This window comes from Trichophyton rubrum, assembly GCF_000151425.1.
Source record: "Trichophyton rubrum CBS 118892 genomic scaffold supercont2.11, whole genome shotgun sequence".
Lineage (NCBI taxonomy): Eukaryota > Fungi > Ascomycota > Eurotiomycetes > Onygenales > Arthrodermataceae > Trichophyton > Trichophyton rubrum.
In genome coordinates this window covers 627,862-638,645 of record NW_003456418.1, presented here as the reverse complement: position 1 = coordinate 638,645, position 10,784 = coordinate 627,862, and the positions used below count along the sequence as shown (strand labels likewise).

Here is a 10,784-nt window from a genome sequence, read left to right as displayed (position 1 = left end):
GGAGCAGCGAGCCGTCGAAGACGAAGAGTCGTCGATTATCGACTACCAACGGGGGCATGACGACAACTATGAGTTGCCAAACAATTTTCCAAAGCAAGAAACGGCACTCCTCTAGCTGCTAAGCCTAAACCCCGGCACCAGCACGAAGCCAAAGAAACAGGCTAAGCAGCAGAAGACACAGCAACAGGAGCAACAACCACAGACCAACGGCGACCCCCATGCTAACCACGTCTCTACTGCTGCTTCCTCCACTACCGGCGCAGATGCAGACGACGACATGTCACCAATCAATTCTCCCCGCGTCAAGCCCGCCGGTGATGTCACTGACATGCTCGAGGATCCTGCTCCCGCCGCATCCGTCCTCCGCCTGACTGGTGATATGGAAGATGTCCAGAACGGCAAGAAGAAGAAACAGCAAAACAGCTTCAAGTCCGTAGAGACTAAGAAGCAACGTCAGGCCCGCCGTAAGCGCGAAGAGAAGAACGAGATGGTCAAGCAAGCAGAGAAGGCGAGGCGTGCAATGGTCGAGAACCAGATGCATACAGCCCGAGAATACGAAAGGCAACAGGCAAAGTCAACGGTGTCTCCGTCATCTGCAAACGCATGGGCATCCAGATCTAATCTTACGCCTACTACCAATGGCAACACTTCCAGCAACGGTACATCCACCAAGCCGCCATCTGCCATGCCATTGCTTGACACCTTCGAGCCAGCTCCTGCACAACCCACTCCTACACAAGCTGGCGGGGAGAGGAAGCCGTGGACCAAGGACCTGCCATCAGAAGAGGAGCAGATGAGAATGCTCAACTCTCTAAGCAGCGAGAACGAATGGACTACCGTTTCCAACCGCAAGAAGGAGAAGCGCAGTAAGGGCATGGCGGAGTCCACGAGCGAAGCCAGCAGCTCAGAGGCCCATGCCAACCCCATTGAGACTTCGTGGTAACTAACGACATGACCTTCTTTTCCCAAGTACTTCTACGGAGTACTCCGTACCGCTACTACTATTTCTTTCTTTCCTTTCTTTTTCTCCTTCACAAAACTCATATCACGAAACCACAGCATAAAGAGAGAGGCCTCTTAACCCCGTTTTACACCCCCAGTCACACATCCATCCACCCGCACATCCCTACATACATCCACTAAGCACATTCCATATGTCCTTCTCTACCAGCATCCACATTTTATTATTATAGGTCTCTTTTCTCTCCTCGCGTCTCCCCCTTTTTATTCACCCGCTAGTTCATGGTGTTCTTCTTGTCAACAGCGGATGTCAAATCATCCATCTAGCCTCTTTCAATCCCCATCCAATTTCATCTCCCTTTTCCTTTTCCCCTCTTCTTCTGCCTCTGCCTCTTCTTCAGCTTCGATCCTTTTCAACGCCTTTCTTTCTCGCTTCGACTGTATTTATTTATTGATTTTCCTGCTTGTTTTCTTTTTTGCTTAAACCCCCTTTTTGCTTTTTCCTCCCGAGTCAACCAACTCTCACCAAACTAGCCGCCGCCGTGCTTATCACACATCTCAACTCGCATGTCGATGCTCTTCTTTTCCTTAATTTTGGCTTCGTCCTGCATCAGCCAGACTACTTGAGACCTTTTTTTCTCAACCCCCCCCCCCCCCCCCCCCTTTTTTTTAATAATCCTTTTCCCACTCCTATGCTGGTGCTTATGCCAGGAAAGCTCGTTTACCCTTGGGCACACCTCGCTTCTTGTATGTCTTAGTAACAGTTCCGTAGTGAATCATCTGCCTCTACTTCGTCTCCTCTCCTCTTATCTCCTGCTGCCGTCTTCTTCTCTCTGTATCAATATCCTCTTCCCATTCCTTCATACATGCCCCGTCTGCTTCTCTGCTTTTGCTGCTCCAGGTTTTGATGCAAGTCCCGTGACTTGGCGAAACGTGACCTTTACTGCTTATCGCATCCGTGGCTTTTTCTCTTCAACCTTCATTCAACCGTCAACTTTCACCTGCAAGAAACACCAAGACAAGCCTCGAGTTCGTCCTCTGCGCAGCTTTGCCTTCACCTCCTCCGCCGCGACGTCTGGCCCCAATTGACCGTCTGCCCGGCTGCCCTCGAGTTGTGAGACAGCGTCCCTCGCATCACTAGAGGGATTTAAAGTGTTTGTTTGTCCGCCACTCGAAACCCACCGTCATTGTTCAGGCCAATGCTAACCAGCCGAGGGAGAACAAGGGTCCTGCTTCTTGTCCACAACCCACCCGGCGAGGACACATATACACTATCTGGGGAGCAGAAGTCTCGAGCCAGCAGGCAACCTCAACTGCACGCCGCCGTCGATCCCTCCGAGGCCACATATCTGTACCTGCCTGCCTACCAGCATCCCTCGTTATCAGACACTCACGCACACCCAAAATACCTCTTTAACTACCATACCTATCTCTTCAAAGATGGCCCAAATCCGCGGCACGGCGGGGTACAACCTGGGACATCAGAATCCCTTTGTCGGCCCTGGGAGGGAGCATGCTACCAGCGACCCGAGCCCGTTGGATGCCATCCGGGAGCAGACCAGCAAAATTGAGGATTGGTTAGACACTGTTGCTGATCCAATCAAGCCGTATGTCCATTCCGGTTCTCCGCGTGTCATGAAGAAATAGTTTAGTGCACTTACATGACCTGTTTAAACTTACGAATACTGATAGACACCTCCCGGCAATCGGTCGATTCCTCATTGTGGTCACTTTCTTGGAAGACTCGCTGCGGATAATGACACAATGGACGCCTCAGCTCGAGTACCTCAATCAGTTCAGACACAGTACGTGAAAGGCCGAAGTGAAGAGAAACAACGATCTCGGCACTTTGAAATTGGTGATAAAATGGTTCTAACCTATCATGCTAGTTCCATGGGGAATAACACACCTCTTCCTTATTGTCAACGTCGTCGTCATGCTTTGCTGCTCCGTCCTCGTCATTGCTCGCAAACACAGTGAATATGCTGTTGCCGGCCTCCTCGGTGTTGTGGTCGCTCAGGCTCTCGGCTACGGTCTTCTAATTGACATAACCTTCATTGTCCGCAATCTCAGTGTCATCGGTGGTCTCCTCATGGTCCTTTCTGACTCCTGGGTGCGCAAGAAGTTCATGCCCGCTGGTCTTCCACAGCTCGAGGAGAAGGACCGCAAGATGTACGTTCAGTTTGCTGGCAGGGTCCTGCTCATCTTTTTGTTCATTGGATTCGTCTTTTCTGGCGAATGGAGCTTGTGGCGAATCATTGTCAGCTGCATTGGTCTCGTTGCCTCTGTCATGGTTGTTGTTGGATTCAAAGCAAAATGGAGTGCTGTCATCTTGGTCGTTGTCCTCAGTGTGTTCAACGTCCTTGTCAACAACTTCTGGACGGTGCGTATCCATATTTCTTACCCCGTATTAGGTTCCACCGCGCTAACTGGGCTTTCAATAGCTCCACCCCCACCACCCTCACAAGGACTTTGCCAAATATGACTTCTTCCAAATTCTCTCCATCGTGTAAGTGTTTATGTATGTTGATATCTAGTCCAATTTCATACTAATCTTTACCTAGCGGCGGCTTGGTCCTCCTTGTCAACATGGGCCCTGGACAGCTCAGCATGGACGAGAAGAAAAAGGTTTACTGAACATGTTGCTCGTCTATAAATAAAACAATACCCCCAACATCCACCCAGGCACGGAAAAGGTGAAAAGCAAAATATTCGAGGAACATATCATGCCAGTGCAAAAGACGCCTTACTTTCTTACCATCCGTCGACTCCTATGGCCAATTGCGAGCCATTCCAATATATCTTTACCCCTACCCTTTGTCTTTTTGCCGTGTCATGTCATGTACTCCACGTCCTGCCGGTCTGCTTGTGACCTTTTTTTCAATGCGCAATTTCAGCACTGCGCCACAGCCCAATATCCACATCCACTTGTCGTTTCCAGTTTCTACTACATTCCATTCCAGTTCCTATTCCAATCTACTTCAGTTGGGAAAGTCAAGAGGGTCGCATTCATATATATATCTACGTCATGATCTATTAAAAAAAAAATGAATGAGCTGTACCATTTTGCCTATCTCTACAGTTTATTATTGTCATCTCCTATTTTGTCTTTTGTGTAAACGTGTTCGGGTTGGCTCATCCTTTGCTTGTCATCCATTTTCCCTCCATGCGCTCATTACTGCCTACTTACTAATAGCGCTTCTTGCTAGAAGCGAAGGATTAAAAACGGTAGACAACGGTGAATTACCTTCTGCTAGGGCCTTTTATCTGTTTAAATAGAGAGTTTTTGATTGACATCCATTGAATAAAAGCACCTATGAACCAACCGCCAACATTTAGTCGAGATGGAGAAAAATAACACCTTTATTGTAGCAAAAAGGGATTCGGCAGAAACAAAATAAATATTATAAGTCGAATAGGCCAGCGAATGGAAAGCCGACTAGCCAACTAAGAGAAGAAACCAGCCTGCTCGCATGCTCGAGGAAAACCTAGAAATTTTCAAGAGGGAAAAAAAGGCGGAGTTAAACGAATGCGCGAAGGAAATGAAATATGCAGACGTACGAACGAATAAAGACAGACCATGCTGTGGAAGTTTCATGCAGTAAGATATAGAAGGGCCAATCCGGCCAGGGGGGGTGGTATGGTATAGCCAAGCTGATGCATTGCGTATACTGGCGATATGCCGTGTATGGGAAAAAGGCGAGGGAAGGGCAAATACAGCGGATATAAAAATCAAAGCGTCGGGTTAGAGAAGGGATGAAGAATATATACAAGAAACACCCATTTTTTCTAACTCTTTTATGTTTGCTTTTCTTTTAAGGAAGGAGGAAGGTAGAGACTGGTTAAAAGTCCATGCTCCATCTGTATGTTCGGATACGATCTACTCGATCAAACTCGACATCATCAAGAGTGTGGTCCGAATCATGATTATCATCGTTAGCCAGCTGTACGGTGCTGGTGAACGGTAACTTTGACGTCTTTGAACGGCTTGCGGCACGAAGCCAATGGGCGTTGTTAGAGGAAGGCGTGATAGGCCGGAAAGCCTTGCCGCTGTCAACGGTTTCTTTGGATGTTGGTCGGTGTTCTGTTTCATATTTGCGGTGCTGGCGGGTCCTCGGGGGTTGGAGACTGGGGAGTGATACATACGGTTTTAGTTCTAGTGGAGAAGCAGTACTGGAGTCGTTGGATGGAGAGAGGGTGAGCTGTTGTTGTTGCTGCTGTTGTTGGTGATGATGACGGTCCAACGATTGTCTGCGAACTGTAGTAGAGAGACAAGGGGGGGAAGAACGCTGCTGGTCCTGTGACTGGGCAGTGTTTGAGAGAGAGATCAAGGAGTCGATGGGTATTAAGTCGCGGGATATAGTCGCTCCCGTCGAGGACTTGCGTGATTTTGTAGTAGGGCTATGCCTGAGCGAAGCTGATTCGGGACTTTGGACGGGAGATGGCCGAGAGAGAAGATGTTGATGTCTATGTGTGTCAATACCAGTATTACTCGGCGACTGTGTAATACCCCTGAGAAGCGGGCTACTGCTTGCCGAGAACCTCGAGGTAGGGTCTGCTCGGATCTTGCCCTCCATAACCTTCGCACTCGGCGGTGGTTGAAGCATCCATTGAATCTCTTCTTTCCTCATCAACGCATTTGCAATTGGTGGATAGACGTCATGAACTTCTGGTGGTGGATCGAGGGAGTATTTTGAAGAGCCACGAGTTGCAACCCGTAAACTCGTAGACGAAGCCCTTCCTTCGCACCCCCAAAGCACTTCGTCGTCCCGTTGATACCGTACACTATTCCACCGAGTAGCCAGATCGCTTCCCATATCGTTCTTCCTGCCATTACTGCTGCTGTCCTTTGCTATGGGCAAGTCCTCCAGTACTCCGGTCAGCACTGCTTTCTCCGTCACAGTGGGCTTCTCCTTTTCAAGTGCAGCCAGGTTCTTCTGGCTCCCCGTCCGACTGGTAGCATTGTGATTGTTATTGTTCCTCCCACGTCTCGCTGGCGGCCCAGGTCCTAGAGCAATCTCCTCGCTCCAGTATCTGTTTGTGCTGAACGGCGTTGGCTGGTAGAAGACAGGCTGGTCGGTAACGAGGGCATCCCTGCCGGCCTCACGTGCGGTCCGCGCTGCGTCTCTCTTCCTCTTCCGTTTCTGGAGATGCTCTGTACAAGGAGTACAGGCTGCGTAGTAGAAGATCGCAGACTGGGCCCCCCGAAACAGCCACATCACCCTGTCGTGAAAGGTTGGTCAAATTGCTCGACCTCAGCTCAGCTCAGGGCTTCGCCAGGAAGGCAAGTCTGAGCAACACGCAAGAATCTCTTGAAAAAATCTGCACATTTGAGCTGAGAATAGGGGGCCGCTTGTTGATGAGGCGAGGCGTCTCGAGTCGTGGATAATGGCTTGATAAGAGGAGAGGGCGGGTTGGTTTAATTGAACTTGAAACTTAAGGCGCTACTACTGGTGGTGAAACCTGCGCGGAAGAGATGGGGCGATTGAAGCGCTCAGCAGAGAGTTAGCAGAGTGAAGATATAATAGTTGAAACACGGACAGTCTTCGGCCAGCGAATTGTGTGTATCGTCCCCTTGTCGACAATGGGGAAGAAGAAAAGAGCCAGACACAGACTGGTGAGATGGAGCCCGGAGTATATAAGATAACACGAAATGTGTCCAGGAGAAGAGAAAAGACAGGGCGCACTGGCCTCCCTGTGGCTGCCCAACCGGGCCACGGGGTGCCAAGCTCGCCAAGGCCTAGGAAGTGGCGCCGCGGCCCCACTATATCCACAGTGTCCCCTTTTGGTCTAGCGTCGCGTAGGGTGATCCAATCATGTGGGGACTTTCTTTGACGTGCGCCAAGCGCGCTTCTGGGGTTTTGGTCACTCAAAGTACCGCCCGGTAGACGAGATGAATACGGGGACATATACGCGGCCAGACACAAGATGGGGGGAACAGATAACACGCATAAACGGTGCTGATAAGTCGAACGTTCCAACGGCGGGGTTTATCTAGGAAGAGATGGCCTTCTTCAATTTGAATTTGATGTACGTATGTCGAGCAAGTCGTTATCGATCACTGCTCTAACCTGCCTGACCGTTTTGATGCACACTCGGCTGTCATCCTACATACTGTCGTCCACGTAAGTCCGTCACCAGATTACGCGTGTTTTGTGCGAGCTGAGGCCTGTGCACGATGCCGGCTGGTGACGAGGCTGACAGCTACTTAAATGACTTAGCCTAGCCTCAGAGATGTAAATGCACAGCTGATGGACTAACAAAATAGTGGTTAGCTAAATACTGAGTTAAGGAGAGTCCCAAAAAGTATATATCTCGATTGCCTCCCGTTGCCTTTTTATGGGTAACGAGCCCGCGATCCCCTGAGACTCGGACAAGAGAGGTCACCTCTATATTTTGGTTAAGGACTCAACATAGCAGAAACCAGGGTCGTCTCTCGCCTGGTCCTATATATATGTTCTTCGTGGAGTATATATAGAGTGAGATACCACTTACTAGTGGTGGCCGGGCTGCCAGTATGGCAGGCGATGGTCTGCTGCTGTAGTGTATGATAACGAGGAGAGACGAAGGGACGAAGATGAAAAAAAGGAGGAAGAGTTATATATATATTACCCTTCGGCAACTATATATAGGAAGTTGCTCCTTCCTTCTCTCATAGTTTACAGTAATGGTGAATCGGGAAGGTACGTATCTAGACGCGCAAAGTAAGAGCGCCAACCGCTCGCTCCTTCTTCCTTTACAAAAGATACGCCCAACTCTAACCCTCTCTTCTCCTTATAGATACTAGTTGAAAGGACTTCAACAACAGCAGTGAAGTTCACAGCTATTATATATGCGCTCCTTCTACATGCTTCAAACAAAGATATACTTCTTGGTACTTCGGGGTACCTCCCTCACAACGTGCTTTAAGCAAGGGCAAGAAATCAAAACGCTAAAAAAGAAGAATTCCGTCAAAGTTATGGGACCATCTAACAACTTGACATATCAAACAGTCGTAACTCTCCACATGTAGCGACGCCGTGGTCTCAACGTCTGCATGCCCACATCACGCATCTCGAACGGTGATCCCTCCCGACTCTCTCTATGCATCCCATGAGAAGACGGGTAGATCGAGAAAAGCTTCTTTCATGAACTTTTGCTTAAGCCGTTCTAGCCAAACATCGCGCCCTCTTCTTGCATGTTCGTTCCTCGGCGACCCGACAGGCTGATGCAGAGGGCTGTTGGCTGCTGTTGACTTGCACCCTCGGCTTGACATGTCTACTCTCATATGACTAGGATGCAAACCGTATTTTGCTTAAGCCAGGACTGACCAGTCGCTGTTGGGGACCTGACCACTGTAGCATTGAACGTACAGAACGCCCTGAGGGTTACTTAGATGCCGTGCTTATGACTCTATATTGATAGCCAAAGCTCGACGCACAAGCTACACACAAACCGACACACTGGGCTTTCGGGCAGTGTAACCATGAACAATTTGGCGAGCCATGGCTATGATTTTCATCGATGTATTGAAGTTTGGCCGTCGATATATTGGTCGACATACTGTTTTCCGGAAGAATATTGTTTACTCGTCATGCGTCATGATTTCATGCCACAGAAAGTGATAGGCCTTGCGTGATGCAGTCATATAGCAAATATAAACCTCAACAGGGATGGTGTTTTCAAAAAGAATTTTGCAGGTGAACAATTCCACCTCCCTCGGATAAATCAAAACCGGGAGTTCGCATGGGTCGGGTGCAAGTATCAGGAAAATAAACAAGTTCAATAAAGCAAACCATCTGGTACATTTGACGCATTGCTGTTCGTAAGTTAGAGATGAAATCAAAAAGGAACAGGGTAAACATGACTATATTTCTACATAAAATGTCCTGAACTCCATCTCATTGCAGACGCTGGATATCTCACATAACATCTTCCGAGATTATTTCGACGTGATTAGAATGCTGCGAGCCCTAGTCAAATGGCGATAGACAGTCCCCTAGACTTGTCCCCTCTATCCAATACTTGGATACAATCCAAGCTCATTCAAATTGGATATGGAATGAGAAAGCTGCCTTAATCTCTGTCCCCGTCTTCTGGGCAAAAGCACCACGCCACGGGTAAACTGATGGAACAACGGCTCTAAATAGGGTATCATTATCAACTCAACAGTTGCCTCGCCGTTGTGCTGCTATTCTAATCTTTTAACACCGCCGAATGCTAGCCTTGGCTCGCTCCTCGACTCGTCGTTTTATAAAATAACCCATCAAGCATTCTTAGTATTCCTAACAACCTCTCCCTTGACCTTTGACCAGTCTATTTTACCGTCAATCTCCTCGTCGACCTCTCCACAAATAACAACGTTATCCCCTCGTATCAGGTAAAGACCGTGCTCTACCTCGGTGCTAGGCTCAGGGTCATCCGGCGTTCGGATTATTCTCTCAACTGTTTGAGATAGGACGAGGTTTGTAAGTTGGTCTGTTGATAGAAGCGTTCCTAATAATGTGCGGCCGTCAACCGTGAGGACGAGAATTTTTTCTATACGGGAAAACACATTGGGTTAGTTTGTTGTTCGAGAAAGTAGGCGGGTTTGGTTTGTAAGAGAGTGTCAACGAACTGTTGATGTAGGATTGGAGGGACATAGCTATGGTTCCTCACGGCTGATCTATAGTTTCTCTGAAAGGAAATCCCACAATTGCTGAAAGCCCTTCTGATATCTTCGGCTCCGTGTTCAGAGGCCGAGCAAGTCTCGGTTTTGATGCGCGTGATGAGAGAGGAAAGCGAGTACGCTCAGCTTTTCACTTCAAAATGGTCGCGCAGTTGCAACTGTATTCATCAAAAGTCTCGAGTAAAGTAACGATGTAGGGTTCAAAGATTGATCTTACGAGAAGTTTGGCCTATACACGAGTATTTCACATCTCGCGGTGCTCTTTCAACGCCTCGATTTATTTGCTGAGTCAGCACTGACAGATCCGTTACTATGAACGATCTATAAGAGACATGAGAGAAGAAACATAACACGGCAAATACTGATCAACAGTAGTTAGATGGAGCTAAGACTGGGTAAAGAGAAAGCATAATAACACTGTCCCGCCAGTCCACGCATCCCATGCAGTATATATGCTACAATTTGCTCCTAGACCCAAAATATATCAAAGATGAACATGAAACTGGGGGGAGAAGAAGAAAGGAAACAGAATAGTCCATCAGCAGTCTCATTTCATGACAAAGACGTTAGGTCTAAGGGTACGCTGCTACCTCTGCCGGCCCTGTACATCTTTTGGCCGCCTATGAATTCTCTCGGCTTGGGGAACAGCGATTCGTTCTGAAATTTAAACCGGGGGTCTTCGATCCTGATCCTACCATGGGACGAGCTCTTTTGAGCACCAGGTCGATGAGAGCCACCGTTAGTGAGGGTATAATTGCTTGGGTCAAGCATAGAGCGTACGGGAGGTTGGTGATGTGGTGCAGTGTGTTGATTATCTGAAAAGGAAGAGGGGCGAGAAGAGAGTGGTGTTGATACGAGGGAGGATGTTCGTGCTGATGAAGGAGGTGAAGTTGGTGGAGGTGGTGGTTGAGCCGCAGGAGCTGATGGTGGAGGAGGCGGAGGCGGCGCTGCCGGGGACCCGTATGCATTGCGCGCAGCCTGCATTGCTATCGACGATGCCTGTAGCCCGTTCGCGCCTGAGGAACCTGAAGGAGGTACAGGGGGCGGCCTGGGTGCTGCTGATGGCGGAGGTGGTGGTGCTACAGGTGGCGGAGGAGTGGGAGATGTTGATGGAGGTGGGGGAGGAGGAGCGGCAGGCGCAGAAACCTTTCTCGAGGAGGGAGGAGCGGGAGGAGGC

The 10,784-nt window shown here is 49.0% G+C and overlaps 5 protein-coding genes across 18 annotated transcripts; 1 reads left to right on the top strand and 4 right to left on the bottom strand.

The window, feature by feature from the left end:
- Positions 1–1,611, bottom strand: TERG_12625 (uncharacterized protein). The gene has a single exon (XM_047751560.1). The coding sequence runs from the start codon at positions 925–927 to the stop codon at positions 454–456; it is 474 nt and encodes a 157-aa protein (XP_047607443.1). The 5' UTR covers positions 928–1,611; the 3' UTR covers positions 1–453.
- A 32-nt stretch (positions 1,612–1,643) lies between these two features.
- Positions 1,644–4,284, top strand: TERG_07994 (uncharacterized protein). Of its 14 annotated transcripts, XM_047750514.1 has the most exons (6): positions 1,644–2,114; positions 2,186–2,567; positions 2,653–2,765; positions 2,850–3,343; positions 3,405–3,469; positions 3,525–4,284. In XM_047750514.1, the coding sequence occupies exons 2-6, from the start codon at positions 2,401–2,403 to the stop codon at positions 3,595–3,597; spliced, it is 912 nt and encodes a 303-aa protein (XP_047607430.1). In that variant the 5' UTR covers positions 1,644–2,114; positions 2,186–2,400; the 3' UTR covers positions 3,598–4,284. The 14 variants fall into 14 exon arrangements, with proteins under 14 accessions (XP_047607430.1, XP_047607435.1, XP_047607433.1 ...); XM_047750523.1 differs by having other exon boundaries at positions 3,405–4,284; XM_047750521.1 differs by having other exon boundaries at positions 2,850–3,469.
- Positions 4,285–4,462: 178 nt separating this feature from the next.
- Positions 4,463–6,330, bottom strand: TERG_07993 (uncharacterized protein). The gene has a single exon (XM_003231646.2). It carries the CDS (start codon positions 6,177–6,179, stop codon positions 4,803–4,805), a length of 1,377 nt encoding a protein of 458 aa, XP_003231694.1. The 5' UTR covers positions 6,180–6,330; the 3' UTR covers positions 4,463–4,802.
- Positions 6,331–9,205: 2,875 nt separating this feature from the next.
- TERG_07992 (uncharacterized protein) lies at positions 9,206–9,581 on the bottom strand (the record flags this gene model as incomplete). The annotated part of the gene is made up of 2 exons (XM_003231644.2): positions 9,206–9,477; positions 9,557–9,581. 2 exons carry the CDS (start codon positions 9,579–9,581, stop codon positions 9,206–9,208), a joined length of 297 nt encoding a protein of 98 aa, XP_003231692.1.
- A 578-nt stretch (positions 9,582–10,159) lies between these two features.
- TERG_07991 (uncharacterized protein) lies at positions 10,160–10,591 on the bottom strand (the record flags this gene model as incomplete). Its single annotated transcript, XM_003231643.2, has 1 exon — positions 10,160–10,591. The coding sequence occupies one exon, from the start codon at positions 10,589–10,591 to the stop codon at positions 10,160–10,162; it is 432 nt and encodes a 143-aa protein (XP_003231691.2).
- Positions 10,592–10,784: the final 193 nt, after the last annotated feature.